Source organism: Scleropages formosus, chromosome 15 (assembly GCF_900964775.1).
Source record: "Scleropages formosus chromosome 15, fSclFor1.1, whole genome shotgun sequence".
NCBI lineage: Eukaryota > Metazoa > Chordata > Actinopteri > Osteoglossiformes > Osteoglossidae > Scleropages > Scleropages formosus.
Genome location: NC_041820.1, coordinates 27366526 through 27381716, shown reverse-complemented (window position 1 = coordinate 27381716; position 15191 = coordinate 27366526). Strand labels below are relative to the sequence as shown.

The 15191-nt window shown below is 44.2% G+C and overlaps 1 protein-coding gene across 2 annotated transcripts; it reads right to left on the bottom strand.

The window, feature by feature from the left end:
• Window positions 1-977: 977 nt before the first annotated feature.
• Window positions 978-15146, bottom strand: arel1 (apoptosis resistant E3 ubiquitin protein ligase 1). 2 transcript variants are annotated; one of them, XM_018746109.2, is made up of 22 exons: window positions 15105-15146; window positions 13405-13691; window positions 12036-12204; window positions 10819-11039; window positions 9116-9187; window positions 8560-8786; window positions 8002-8239; window positions 6762-6931; window positions 6344-6524; window positions 5901-6145; window positions 5452-5529; window positions 5075-5216; window positions 4807-4928; window positions 4519-4594; window positions 3764-3873; window positions 3266-3445; window positions 2849-2974; window positions 2505-2634; window positions 2344-2402; window positions 2121-2210; window positions 1852-2027; window positions 978-1749 (listed from the first exon to the last, which is right to left on the bottom strand). In XM_018746109.2, exons 2-22 carry the CDS (start codon window positions 13550-13552, stop codon window positions 1647-1649), a joined length of 3063 nt encoding a protein of 1020 aa, XP_018601625.1. In that variant the 5' UTR covers window positions 13553-13691; window positions 15105-15146; the 3' UTR covers window positions 978-1646. The 2 variants fall into 2 exon arrangements, with proteins under 2 accessions (XP_018601625.1, XP_018601626.1); XM_018746110.2 differs by lacking the exon at window positions 15105-15146 and adding an exon at window positions 14114-14338.
• Window positions 15147-15191: the final 45 nt, after the last annotated feature.

The window sequence follows — 15191 nt, the reverse complement described above, 5'->3', positions numbered from 1 at the left end:
CACACACACTTTGGTGTGAATGCCAGAAATCTTGAGTCCCAAAAGAACAACATTTGGAAGAAAAAGATTTCACTGCATTTCACATTTTGTGAAGAATTACTGCTGCAATACACCTCATGGGTAAAATAACACTACAGCATGATTTAAACTTACCTTTTTCAGTACCTGATCTCTCCCTTAAATATGCATCACTTGAGATATAACAACAGACAAAGCATTAAAATATTAAGGCGGTTTTTCCACCAAAACAACTGGATTTTAAACAATGCAGAGGACTTTTTAAAAAAAAAAAAAAAAAAAAAAAAAACGCTACCTTAATTTTACACATTAAGCATGCAGTTCATCAGGTAGATGTGATCCTTTATGACTAACATATCACACAGCTTCTTGGGGAAAAGAAAGGGGGAGAAAACCAAACATCCTCTGAGCAAAACTTAAAGTTCAGTTCTTATGGAATTCTCATTCATCTTTCCAAATGTATGGGAAACACAGGTTTGTTCTTTTATAGTCTGAACTAATGGTACTGGGACAATCATTTCCACGTACAGATGCTCCTCGACTTACGATGGTTCGACTTACGATTTTTCAACTTTACGATGGTGAGCTGGCAAAAGACATTCAGTAGAAAACGTACTTGTAATTTTGACTTCCCCCCCCCCCAGGCAAGAAATATGCCGTGTGATACTCTCTTGTGATGTTGGCAGTGGCAGCGATCCGCATCTCCCAGTCTGCCACGTGGTCTCTATACAGATACCCCCCCCGTATCTACGTTGTGTTTTGCGCATCCATAATGTCACAGAAACACCCATCTGTGTCTCCGGCTACTGGTGGGAAGAAAAAGAGAAATGCAATCACTTTTGAGGAGAAACTCAAGATAATTGCCCAGCATGAAGGCAGCAAGCCAGTAATGGCCATCGCACGTATGCTAGGCTATGACATTCAGTAGGTTAGGTGTATTAAATGCATTTTTGACTTGTGATATTTGAGTTACGATGGGTTTCGCAAAATGTAACCCCATCGTAAGTCAGGGACCATCTGTACAAACAAAAACTGGTGTTTCCACTGCTTGAAACTACAAGTGCGTTACTGTCTTTCTTCTTCCCCATTAGCAAAAAGAAATGGCCCTCAGGCTGTCAGTCGTGACAAAAAATTACACACAAAGCAACGAAATAAGAGCAGTTCCCTCCCAGACTGGTTAAGGCCAAAGTGCTCAGGGTGCACAAAATAGCTGCGTTCCAGCTAGCTCGCTTCTGTTACTCCGAAGTTCCCCAGCTTAGTTGGTGCAAAGGTCAAGTGCTTAATATGCTGCACTTGGGCATTGAAAATGAGCCCGGCGGCAACGCAGCACCCTCAGCGCACTCCCTCAAACACAGCAAACTAAGCATCTATAGCAGCTACAATTAAACTTCACAAGGACATTTTTCTGTACACTAAGCCATTGTTTCCCACGAAAAAGAGACTCATATGTACATGCTGCTCGCCTGCACCTGGAGCCCAAAGGCATTCTTAAGACTCCCTGTAGATGTGTCTTCTGGTGAAGGACTCTGGGACTTTGGGCATCAGTCCCGCAGGGGCGCCCTTCCCTTGACAGAAAGGGACAGAGGTGCCGGGCAGCTAACGAGCGTGACTGCGGTGGGAGGCCCAGCTCACAGCATGCCGAATCCCTCGCTCCCCTCGCTGATGGCCAGCTTCAGCATCTTGTGCAGCTCCTCATAGGAGTCATATGTTGGGAGGCACAGCTGGTTGAAACTGGAGGCAGCAGGAACATGGAGTCACAAGGACACCACCTTAGTACGACGGAGTCCTATAGATAGTCGGCGGGTGCATGTGATGACGGGTAGCGTTACTCACCAGGTGTGTGCGGTAGGTAGTGTGCTGTGGGTGGGGGCAGCAATGATCTGGAAGGAAGGGCAGAGGGTGTTGAAGCCTCCAGGGGGTAGCTGAGAGGAGCCCGTAGTGAACTGCAGCAATCTGGCCAGCTCCTCCTGAGTGAAGCTAGACACCACAGCCCAGAACCACTTCATCACCTGTGGAAGAACAGCCACGGGATATATCACGTCTTCACGAGGCGGAGGGCACTCGAACCCATGAACACCATGAGAACCGTGTCGAGCACCCACCTTCTCCCGGAAGTGCCACGATCCACCAACAATGACTGCGTGGGCTTTGAAATCCTGCACGTTAATGTCTCCAGTGCCACACATCAGTAGCTGGGGAACACACAACCACACCAAAATGACAGAGTAAGTTATTGGGCTCCTCTTAAAAATACCACTGCTGGCATTAAGAACGGAAAAAAAAAAGGAGAAAAACAATGTAGGTCAAGAAAGGGACACAGCATACCTCTAACTCATTCTCATCGAATATCGCCAAGAGGTTCTCCGGAACGAGTTCGTTTAAGCCTGTAAATAAGAAAAATAAGTTAGTTGTCAGGTGCTTCAAGCAGAAGCGTATCCCAGAAATCCACACCAATGCCTCAGGTACCCCCCCATGAGTCGGCTTACCTTTGAGGAAATGCTCCACTTCATCTCGTACCTGAGTGGCCAACCTGTACTGGGCCAGGAGGTTCAGGTAGTGCATCTTGTTCTCATTGGTTACTGGAATCTGAGCACCTCCAGAAATCAACTCCACGACCTGTGCGATTTTAAGACGTGACGCTAAATAAACACGAGGGAACACATGTATGCGCACAGAGATGCGCCAATCATACAACCTTCTTTGCTCTGTTTCTGCTTCCTATTGCCACAGAAACCCCAGCCGGTCTGAAAACCACTTGTACGGACTGGTCGTTAGCAGAAGGCAGACCAAGCGATTAAAGTGGAGGCCCTTCAAAAACACGTTGCATCACCTTTTCCAGCTGGCCAGACTTGCTGTACTTCTCCTCAGCAAACACCAGGTCCATCTCACTGACGTCATTGTTTAAGATGAAGCAGACCTTGGTTTTGTAGAACTCCTGGTCATCCGTCTCAAAGTACTGCCACGGAAAGAACAGTGAAACAAGCTGTTGGCGTGTCAAACAAACGAAACGTTTGTCTTGTCAGAAGAAGCCGAAAGATTGTTGAACTTGGACTGGAACGAAGCGCTCTATGAGTTACACAAAAACAACCACAGAATGACCTGATCGAATGACTCGCAATATTAAAAATGTGATGCTCGTAACGTCTAACCAAGTGGGCTGATGCACTGAGTAATCCGGTGGGAGCGTGAGAGCAGAAGCGCTTGGCGGCTTTCTGAAAAGGAGAAACGGCACAGAGGACGGACTCACCTTGTAGTTCATCCTGAGACCGATGATCTGAGCCAGGAAGGAGCGTGTGAAGCGGGCTCGAACAAGCTGCTTGTAGGCTCCGCCCAGCGCTGACTCATACAGGCACTTTCCCACCACCCGGCCTGCAAACTCATATACCTTCAGCCGCAGGTGGGCTGGCCGGTCAGGGTTGGGATGCACCTGTAAAGAAGTGAGTTTCAGTTCACCTGGCTGGAATGAGGATCGTGGTGCACAGATTATGCTTTCCAGCCCAACTAAACAGAGAAATGTCTCATAACCTTGCGGGCACAGTGCTCACAAGCAATTCCATTCCACTGTGGCTGTTTCGTTGATATTCTAATATTATGCACACTAGGCCTAGTTTAGAACTCGTCATTTCTCACTTTTAGACAATTCCAGCCCTTTATGCCAGATTCAGACACTTTATTCTTTTTCATTTGAATACTAGGCATTCATCCTCCCATCACTCCAGTGAGAATGTTGAGGGTGGACACATACCAAGCCCTGGTTGTTGTCGCTGAAGCGAGTGAAGAGCTGGTTGGATGTGTCGAAAAGTGTTTTGCAGATGAGCTCAAACCATTCCCTCCGGGGACCCCCCCAGTCGAGAGCTGAAACACAGCAATTAGAGCATTTGCATTTGTTTATCTTACACTTTTCTCCAAGGCAACTTACAATGTTAAGCTACTTATACTGATTCACCCATTTATACAGCAGAGTCATTTTTACAGGGCTAATTCAGGCAAGTATCATGCTCAAGGGAACTACAAGTAGAAGTGGGATTTCAACCGGGCAGCCCTAATCACTGCACGATCTGCTGTCTCTGCAGTAGAGCACTAATTGGTTCAGTGAAGTACAAAAATGCAAAATATACTTTTAAACCATGTATGCAACTGGCTTTTTTTTTTTTTCTTTTTTTAATAAATCAAAGTTCAAAGGTATAACTGCAGTTTATTTTTGGGAAATGAATACCTAACACAAATAGAAGCAAAATTCCTGGTTATAAAAATCACTTCATGCTCTGGAGTCCTAATGAAACGCTGTCATTCAGTAGAACATTTAAAACCCAACTTGGTAAAAAAAAATACACTTCAAAAAGTCAAGTTACAAAGTCTCTGAGCAGCATGACACACTGTCATACAATATGCAAACAGGAAGCACTGAAATACACTGTCTTTGTGTTCACCCAAGGAAAACCAAACAGATATTCCAAAAGCGCCCACTGAAGCTGTGCATCCACTAAGGGGACCACTCACCTTCCTCATCCTGGAAGACCACCTCAAAGTTCTTGCTCCAGTCAGACACAGAGAAGTTCCTGGTGGCTTTCAGAGACTATGGTGGAAAAATACAACACCTAACTCATTCACCTGACGTACAACTTACTTTCTAGATTCTGCAGCCAATGTAAAAATCAAACAGGAGGTTTTATACTGAGACACAGTAACTCAAAAACACTATCATATTCTGCAGAACTGAAAACACCAGAGCATGACAGCAATGCAGTACTGAGGTTGGGCACTGGCAAGCAATGAGTGAAGGCTCACCGAGTCCAGGAGGGCATGCCGGGAGACCTTCAGGCATGTTTTGGTGCGGGGCCGCTTCGAGTGCATATGCCTGAGTTCCCGCTGGAAGAAGCTCACTTTGTCCTGGAAAGTCTCTGAACCGCCTGCACACATACCACCCGGAAAGCAGTTCCATCACGAAAGGCTGAGTGATACTGCGAAGAGCAACACCTAATCATCCGTTCGGAGCTTTATAACCTTTCACTGTTAATGTTCCTCTGCTTGGCTACCCATTGTAGCACAGACTCACCAATGTTTTTGTGGAGGAAGCGGATGAAGGTGGCAGCCATGATGTTCCTGTCTTTACAGCTAAGCTCTACAGGAGGCTGAATTCCATCATCCACCACCAGTGTCAAGTACTTGTGGATGGGGTCTGGTCCATGGTACGTGAACTGGGAGAGATAAAGGACACTGGTTTGTTACAGGAGAGTGCCAGGTATTGTCACAAGGGTAATTCAGAATGTCTTAATGAACAATGATCCGTTTCTTCACTGAATAATGTATAGAGCAAGAAGTTTCACTGGATGTTTGTTTTGTCTGTATCCATCACATACACATTCAAATTCAGGGTTTCAGGATGAGTTTCACTGTGTCATCTTTTGGCGACCATAAACCGTGACAGTTTACCTTGGTACCTGGGCATACTCGGAAGGTGAAGAGACGCCAGGGAATAATTTTCAGGTAAAACTCCTTCACTGAAAGTTGCTAAAATAAAATACATGTGAAATTTCACAACACACACACAATTGGCATTTTCTTTAAAACAGCTTTCAGAACAGCACTTTGCTCGATAAACATTCTCTCATTACACATTTATAAGAGCATCCCCTACAACCTTATTGATCTTCGTTAATTTACAACTCAATTATTAGTACATTAACTATCAAGCCAAACCATTAGGATTCATAGAATTACTAGCAGTCAGTTTGTGATTATAGCAACAATATATTGACTGTGTCCATTAATAGTTAAGGAACTTAACATGAGACATAGTGTCACATTTCAGGAGGGATAATTTTGCTGAACCCTTGAGTGATCTATAGTATTTAATGGCACATCCTATACTGGCAACAAACCTTTGGTGATATGTAGCAGTAGACTTTTTTTGGTTTCTTGACTTTCTCAGGCTGGCCCTCCACGGGTGAGTCGTGATCTTCCTCCTCATCAGCTGTGGAGGGCCGCCTCTGTGGTGCCAGCAGCGAGGATGCAGGGAGCTGCCAGGTTGAGCTGCTGTAGTTTCCTATGCTGTAGAGGTATGCCTCGAAGTACATGCTTGTCCCTGGGGTGGAGACATGCTTCTCTACACAGTTCTTTTCATTTTCTGGGGAGACACAACCCCTGATATAATTTACGCAACTCATTGAAGTTTGTACGCATACACTGAACAGAGCTCTCCCACAAAACAAAGCAACCTAGGGATGTGGTTCATAACTGAAGTGAGACAAAACACAGAACACTTATAAAAAAAATTACACCGGACAGGACAAACAGCGTTCCCTGCAGTTGCCCTGGTACACACCGCTCAGCACGATGATGTCAAACTCGCCGTTACTGAGGGGCTGGTTCTGGTAGGAGATGCGGGCCCGGAAGCAGCCCTTCTTCCTGAGGGTGAGCCGGAGCTGTACCTGACACAGCTGCCTGTTGGAAGACACTGACTGACTGTAGTAGTCCTCCGAGCCATCGTCATCCTGCGAGCCCAGCTACAGGGAGGGGAAGGGACAGCCAGAAGAGTCATCCTATAGCACTAATGAAAGGGCAGCAGGCAGCCCAGGAGTTAAGCATCCGCATTTTTTGAAGAGAGTTCTTACTGTTGAAATAAGAATGGTACCAAACTTGAATATGGGTAAATAATAAATATAACTCATGAAAAACTAAACCCAAAAGAAAGAGGTCGCTGCAATGCCTCACACTGCCCAGTCTCTTTCAGGGTTTCTTACCGGGTGGACGCTCACGCTGTAGTTGGCTTCGTCTGCCAGAGAGGCTGAGTTGCTGGTGGGGTTGCCATACTCGTCACGAGGCTCGATCTGCAGGGTGTGCTGCTGGCCGTGGGTCAGCACCAGCGTAGAGAAATGGTATGCAATCTTTGTCTTAGACGGAACCACGACACCTGAAGCAAACATGGGGAACAGCAGCATGGAACAAACTTAAAAGAGGTGTTTCTTTTAAGAACGTTGGGTATGGAGATCAACAACAAATGACACCAGGGTGAGAATCTTCACAAATTCCAATGGTAGAAGGAACAGCACAAAATCTTGTTAACATCCTAAAACTGATGCTGAATGTTCAAAAACTCCCAAAATCCTCTGGCTCAGTTTCACTCTTTGCTAAGTCTGCCTCCCTCATCCAAATGTTAATGGCATCTTTCTACTGCCATGCACAGTGAGAAAAACACAGATGTAAGACTTCAGTAATGTGCAAAAGTACTGGCTTCCCTTCAGCAAGAAAATTGTAACTTTTGGTGAGAATACTTTGTTTTGCAGGCTAACATCAAAGTCGTCTGGCAAAGCATAACTTTTGGAAGACTTTCATTTTTACTTAATGGATGTGGCTTTCATCTGAATTTTTACTTAGGTGAACTGACCAAGATTACAAAACCAAAGGCACAGAGAAATATTCTAAAAAAATGTTACTTGCCATCATGCTAATTTTCCCAACTCCATAATAAGCATTTATATTGTTTGAACATATTTCTACCCCACAGAAACAGTGAAAGTTGCTTATTTATTTACTGCATAACTGCAGTTATGGCAAACGTGTCCACAAATAGATGACCCGGCCTGGAGCTAAAGGTAAGCTAGAGGGCTTGCATGGAACCCAGGACTGTTGTGCTGGAGACAAGCATTTAATACAAGAGGAAATCACAAGCTAAGTTAATTTTTCATTAAAGTTCTCTGCCATTAGTAACACTGCTGTGGAAAACCCATTGCCTACACTTGAGGAGTGGTGTATTTCAACTAAAAGGCTTGCTATAACAATGTTCTGTTATGGTAGTCTATATCAATGTTTTCCTGTAAATTAGTGTATATATGACCCAAGATATGGATTTTCTTTTGCTAGGGCCTTGTGTTATGATAATATTATGTAGCTGTGACCCAGTGTTTTTGTAAATTTAAAATAAAAAAAAAAATTTTAAAAAAAAAAGGCTCACTGGGAATGTAGGCAGAGACAGAGACCTACCAGGCTGGAATATCTTGTAGTAAGGGCTGTAGGCCACATTGAGGCCTCCTAGCTTCACTGCCACCTCATAGCGGCCGGCCTTGCGCACCGTGAAGGCCACTTTGACCACGTTGGCCTCAGGTTCCTGCAGCACCTCCTGAGTGACGGGGATGTCCAGGGCCAGCTCGACGTGGGTAATGTTGACCCGCAGGCCGACGGGGCGGTGTGCTGGAAAAGGCTGCCCATTCTTGTAGAAGAGCTGTGAAAGGACAGGGAGATCATGGCAGGGCATCGAGAACACTGTCCGTGGTTGCAACAGCATCTCACTCAGGATGTGGTGGGACACAGCTCTTCTGCCCTTTAGAATAACACATTTAACACAATTTTGTGTAACTGACTGCTTTAAATGTTTAGTAAAAGAAACTAACTTAGAGTACTGATAAAGTTTAGGCAAATGGTTAACTATTTCAAGTCCCACTCCAGAACTTTATGCACCAACATGTATAAAAATAATCAAGATCACGATATGACTCCACATATAAGACACTGGTATAAAAAAATAGGATGGCGTTGTTGTACTTGAACCCGGAAGCTCATGGTCTGCCCCACTTCCTGTGGGTCTTTCCAGTCCCAAGAGACCTTGCATGAACGCGGGTCAAGGTAGTTGCCCCGCACATAATCATAAATGCTGCGGTCGCCCCGTCGTCCTCGGTCCTCATTCTGCAGGAAGCTGACCACCCGTGCAGCGAGTTCGCACAGGAACTTAATGGTGAAGACGAACGCTATGATGGAAACAGTAATTCCACCTGGTGTTTTGTAGGAACCAAAGATGATGATCAGCTCACATGGGAACAACTCCTTTACAAACATCAAAATCCATATCAGTTATGAGCATGAACTGTAAAAACAAAGTACTTTGATCATTGCATTTTATACAGGTTTATCTACATAGGAGAACTATGTCTGTTTAAAAATACACCTAAAACACAGTGTGAAGCAACAGATGACTATTTCACATTTGCACACCCCAAAGCTGTTGAGGAATGGCATTTTTGATACAACACTTATGAAAGATACTAAAAAGGGTGCATTTCATTTGTTTATCAGTTTTGGAAAGCCACTAATCACAACTTACCAATCACGTAAAACATGAGGTCTCGTATCAGAAAGCAAAGTGCCACAGTACAGCCAAATATCAGTGCTCCTGCTGCAAGGCAAACAGAAGGAGATGTTGACTTCCCAGTTCCTTTCAGTTTATAGTGAAGAGGCTGAAGGGTGTGTTTAAGAATGTAAGCCCTTTTCATAGTTTTAATTCTTGTGCACTCGCTTCGTTGTTACATCTGTGCATTTTTTGTCCGAAAGTAAAAGGCACAAAGTCACGTATATAAGCTCATAAAGGCTGCAGCATCACTTATGCTGTGGAAAAGCCATTGCCTACACTTGAGCAATGGTGTATTTCGAAGAAAAGGCTTGGTATAACAATGTTGAGCAATTAATGTTTGCCAATAACAGGAACTTCACCATCAAACACTGACCAGTTCCTGACACAGCATCACCTAGGTAATCAGTGTAAGCAGTACCATAGGCACTACGACAGTATTACTGGTCTGTGTGCCCATAGGTGAAGCACTGTGAGAGTGTGTTGTGTGTGTGTGTGTGAGTGTATATATAATATATATATATAAGAAGATTAAGATGAAGCATTATCTTCACATTGATGTTAAAACACAGCACTTTACATTCCGTGATATGGTATTGCACTCCAATTTTATATTTAGAGGGTTTTGTCTTGGAAAAAGCCAAAATGACTAAGGCAAAGAACTTGGGTCATACCATATCAATTCATATACCACATCAATGAAATCATATAATCGTTTCATTGTAACATCTGTAGCCTATAATAATCTTTTCAAATAAATTCAGCTCCTGGTCAGAAGACATTTGTTTGATGGAAATTCATTACATCAGATGGTAAAAATGTATGCCTATCAATCGACCATAGTGAACCAAAATGTCCACAATTTCTTTTGCTGTGGGGTGCTGTTTGTTTATAATTTAAAAGCAGTATTGAAAAGAAAATTTCAAAAAAGGAATTAATTATCAATTGATGCATTAAACAGTTTCTCTCTAAAAGGTACTTTTTAAATCCAGCGCTGCCTAAAAGTGTCCTCAACATGAATTCAGTGTTCACTAGGGACAGCCAGCAGTATGTATACCACAGAAGATACGGTACTGTGCAGAAGTCTTCGGCACTTAGGTGTTTTACAAAAATATTTGTTTTAGATGGTTATTTAATGTATTCTGCATTAGTGTCAATGGGAAACAGTATATTTTAGATTTCCAAGCATCCCTTTTGCAAAAAGTTACAGTATTACACTACGGTTTTCGCATGTCGTTAAAGAAAGAAAGCAAAATAGTAATAAACCACCTTGAGGTCTTTGTATGGCACACAGATCAACTGAACCAGAGACAGCTGTACAGAGGCAATAAAACTGGGTGAGGGACAACCATACTGAAAATGTGAGGTTTTGTCAGATGTGGAAATTTAACTCTCAGATCTTACACCATGGCAAGAGTGAGTATAGCAACAGGACACAAGGTGGTCAACCTCGGGACAAGCGGTTGTTGACGATGGATGGTTTGCAGGAAGTTTATTAATAGCATTATTTTTGGAATCATTCTCACTTTACAGCTTTCCCCCCCAAGTGACTAAAACTTTTGCACAGTACTGTATATACCAAAGATCTCAAAGAAAAGCTCAGAGACATTAACACACTCTAACGGCCCTGTAGGGCTGACAGAACTTCATGCATTTTTGCACTTTTTCAGAGAACTCACCAACTGACCACTTTTCATTCAGCTGCCGCTCTGCCAGGCTGTGCACCAGCTGGATCTCGTAATCCTGATTGCGGTGCCCCTTGGAGGCCTGAAGAACCTTCACGCCAGAGGATAGCTTTATGTAATCTTCGTAGTAGTAACCCCAGGCAGCCAGGGAGAGCTGCAGCCGGCTGTCAAATTTGGCTAAATCATCGAGGTTTGCACAGCCCAGGGTCTTTAGCCTTTGCAGCAGCCAAGGAAGGAAAGACAACTTATGAAACTGGCAGGAAAGACAAGTACACACTTCCAGAATCACAGTAAGTCAGTGAAAGTGGTGCTTTTAAGGCCTGACTTATGACAACGGTATATTTACTCAAGGACTTAAACACAGGGAGGTGTGCAGATATTGGCCTGTCAATCTGAGGTGCTTCTGCAGGCCTTATTTCTGCAGCTGCTGTTGTCTAATTAATGCGATCTCCAGCTATTATCTGCAGCAGAACATATGAAAATATTTTGTTTTAGCATATTGGTAACGGAAAAACCACAGTCCAAATTCAGTCGCCAAACACATAAAACATGAGGGAGCGATGCAAAACAAAAGGACAACAAACCTGTGGAACGGCTACAACAATATAATTCATATAACTGTCACAGTGCTGACCCTTTTTGTAAACTAGGAGCACACCCTTTTCATTGAAGGTGTCTTTTAGAGAGCAACACAACCAGGTCAGCAGGGATTGACTGCAGCGACAGAAGTCTGGTGACCTTGAGGAAAGCAGAGATAGAACCGCCCTCTAAACCACTCAATGTCACCCAGCTCAGTGAGCCATGAGCAGGGGAGAGCTGCCCCCTGGTGGTCACACTACCTCAGCAACAATCCCCAACTGTGGTTTAGTTATTTCTTTTATATGGAATGTGACAGAACTTTTCTACAATGTCCCACCTCTGCCAATTATGTAATATCTAGTAAATAAACAAGTTTTTTCCAAGCAAAATGACTGTTGAACAATATTGTACAGTAGTAGCCTATGCACTGATTTATGTTACAGTTCAGAACTCTAATAATTTTGGCTATAGTCATAGAGCTATGGAGTTTAGGATCTGGAATTTCACAATCTGGTACCATAACAGTACAAAGCACGGGGACTGCAAATTCCTGCGTGTAACTGTGGTACAAGACAGCGCTAATGTATGTTTCTACAGCTGAAAAGGCGGCAGCAAGGCAGCGGACCCCTCACGTGTGGTAGTAGTGCTCCAGGCTCTGGGAACACAGCCACTCCTGGAAGGCAAAGTCGCGCAGCAGCTGCACATGGGCCTCGGCGATGTCCCGCCAATGCCGGCGCTCCTGCACCACCTCCTCCAGTCGGGTCAGGACATTCAGGCTCAGCTCCTCCAATGTTTGCACATCTGGGGATGGAGCAGTGGGGTCAGACACAAGCTCCCACAGGAACAACAAAACCACACTGGGCTTCCACACAGCCTTAAAGGTCATGTATTAACTAACAAGACTTGCTACTACAGAAAACCTCCATGACCCACCAGGCTGTGAAACTAACATGGTCAGCAGACTGCGCTGCTACAGCAGTGCCTCAACAATACTGCACATTCTTTATTAACACAATAATTAAGAAAAAGCCTCAATTTGTGGCTACCACTCAAAACACTCACCAAACCACAAGTGTTTGCACTGGACTCTGAATGAACATCTCATTTTACGATCCTGCAATTCAGTATACCAGTGACCAGAACGCTGAACACCCCAAAAGCCCTTTACTGAGGTTAACATAATTACATCATCATTTTCTAGGTAACTTACTGTTCAGGAAAAATTCAGTCACCGAACCGATTCAGCACAGGCGCTTCTCTCATTATAAACCGATCAAACATGCAGGTTTGTTAAACACAGCTGGAGAACATGGCTGGAACACCTACAAGCACTAACACAACTGTGTATTCAAGGCTCATAACATACGTTAGTTGCAATCTTCCTTTACGTGTGTGCCTTCTATGAATGCTTAAACTCCTTTCAATCAAATAATTACCCTTTAATATTTTACCACTTCTGAGTCTTATTTACATTCTTTCTTAAGATTATAGAAATAATACTGCAACCCATCCCCTTATAATCTATGCATATGACATCCAGTAGTGCTGACCATATGATCTGGCCTTTAAGGCCACCACCACCACAAGAGTACAATGACGTGTATGTACAACACATACAATGATGCCCTTGTTATAGGACTGGTTAAGTGAGAGACGGACATGCCAATTAAAATGATTATCTACAGATTACAGCAGTGAAACAGAAGAGATCATGATGCAGAGTGACTGACAATAGATCAGCAGAGTCTCCATCTGCATCCACCATGCCTTACTGAATAACATTAAAATTTCACTAAATTTCAGCAGTATTTACAGCACATGAAACAGCACAAGTGAAAATATGGTAACGTCATCATTGTTAGCCTTCATTCCCGAAAACTTGACTGTGCGGACAACACTCTAAAGGAGCATGCTAAGAATGTGCCCAGGCTATGTGTTAGTGCTGTCACTGTCCATAACATCTTCCCAGTCATTTCATCCCTTATCCCACACAGGTCTCACCTTCAAACAAGTGCTTGTACTCAGAGAGGCCCTGCCCCTGGAGCCATTCTTCAATCTGACTTCCTTTGCTCTTCCGCCAGCGCAACTCCCAGAAAAGAACCCACGAGCAAGAGCAGAAGGCAAAGGTCAGCAAGAAGCGGCGGTCCATCAGACCATCTTCAGCCTCGACTCTGACTTCTTCCAGTGAATGGGAGGAAGGCGGGGGGGGGGGGGAAATGTCACTCACTGAGGTGAACGAGCATGCTTTCTCCCCCCCACAGTAAGTCGCTGGCGCAGCTCTGAAATGTCTGCAAAAAAAAAAAAAAAGACTGCATGCGGAGTTCACGTCATCTAGAATGCGTTAAATGTCACTTACTGGGGCCAAAGCGAGCAATTGCCAAAACTTTAATGATGTCACGTGCTGCTCCACACAGAGCAGTGTTGTATCAGCTGCCAAAGAAGGCATCAATATTTATACCTGCTACACTGGAAGAGAGCTGGCTGATGGGAGCGGACATGTAATCTAGATCAATGAAATATAGATGCATCACACTTGCGAAGAGTTCAAAAAGTTTGCACAGTAAACGATACACTGTCACTGTGTATCAGTGTCAAACACAAACCATCTTCTCACACTTCACTCATTACCATCTGGGTCCTGACAGTCTCCAAATAAAACGTGCAGGCGCCTCGGCCAGCTACTTAACATCATTACTGCAACATTACTTACCTTTTATTCTGCAGTGCGTTCCCTTTTCCACGGCAATTTGTTAAATAACTGCCTTAGTTTATTATAATTATATTAGTGCAACAATACCGATGATTTATACGAGGGTCATGACATCCGTACTGTACAAATCAAATGTACGGCAAGAACCTAGACCAGGACAGCGACAGAAGGAGTGGAACTCGAACACAAACACTCGGGCCGCTGACCAGATCAGATGCGGCCCTCGCAGCTGCAGTGATTTGCATATGACTACGAACGAGCGCGTCCTCGCGACGACCGCCGCTCACCGGCCCGCGTGAACGAAGAGCAGTGGAGCGGCAGCACGCCGCGCGCGCGCGAGAAACGAACGTCGTCGCCGAACGCGCGCGCGAAGCCCGCAGCGTCAACGACGGCACTGCCTGAGGACGAACTCAGGATCGTTCCACTCGACTCGGAAACACGAGCGGAAACGGAATTATTACGCCAGGGATTTAACAACACGCCGATAAGGCAGAACAAGTAAACAAAACACGTATTTTCGCATTACTGATGTGTCGACAGTCAGAAATCGTTCGAGGAGCCTCAGAAATGTCCTGTCAGTCAGTGACACGGACGGAGCAAAACCGGTATGTCATTTTTCATTCTCAATTTCTAAGTCTATTTAGCATAACTCCAGAGATTGTTTTTTCATGATGACGAGCGAGAGGAGAGAACACCGATTTACTTTTGCTGTTGTGTCACAATGGTAATTTGTCTAATCGTGTATTGAACCAGACATCCTGGACCTGGCTGAGAGAGGCAGTGACTGATCATCATTATGATTAGCTAGGTTAACGTTAGCTTGGACTGGACTCCAGTACTTAAGCTAGTGTTTAAGTCGCACAAATTCGATATGTGACATTTCTCTTACGTTTTGAAATATTTATTTTTTCGTGAAGTTTACGCGGTTCTATAAATGCCGTTTTATTTAAAATTTCACCACAAATACCACTTCTATCCAGTGACTACTTACGAGGTGAACGCCACAAGAGACGCAGAGCACGTAAAGCTTGGCTCTCGGTGATGACGACACTGCGGCGATATCGACGCTTCTTAATGA

What these genes read in the sequence shown, in the direction of transcription:
- arel1 (XM_018746109.2), bottom strand. Translation starts at nt 13,552, where the DNA reads ATGGACCGCCGCTTCTTGCTGACCTTTGCCTTCTGCTCTTGCTCGTGG. An exon ending in CTGGAGCACTACTACCACAC is followed by an intron (nt 11,040 to 12,035) that starts GTGAGGGGTCCG and finishes GCTGCTGCAAAG; the next exon opens with GCTAAAGACCCTGGGCTGTG. An exon ending in CGTGGCACTTCCGGGAGAAG is followed by an intron (nt 2,028 to 2,120) that starts GTGGGTGCTCGA and finishes GTTCTTCCACAG; the next exon opens with GTGATGAAGTGGTTCTGGGC.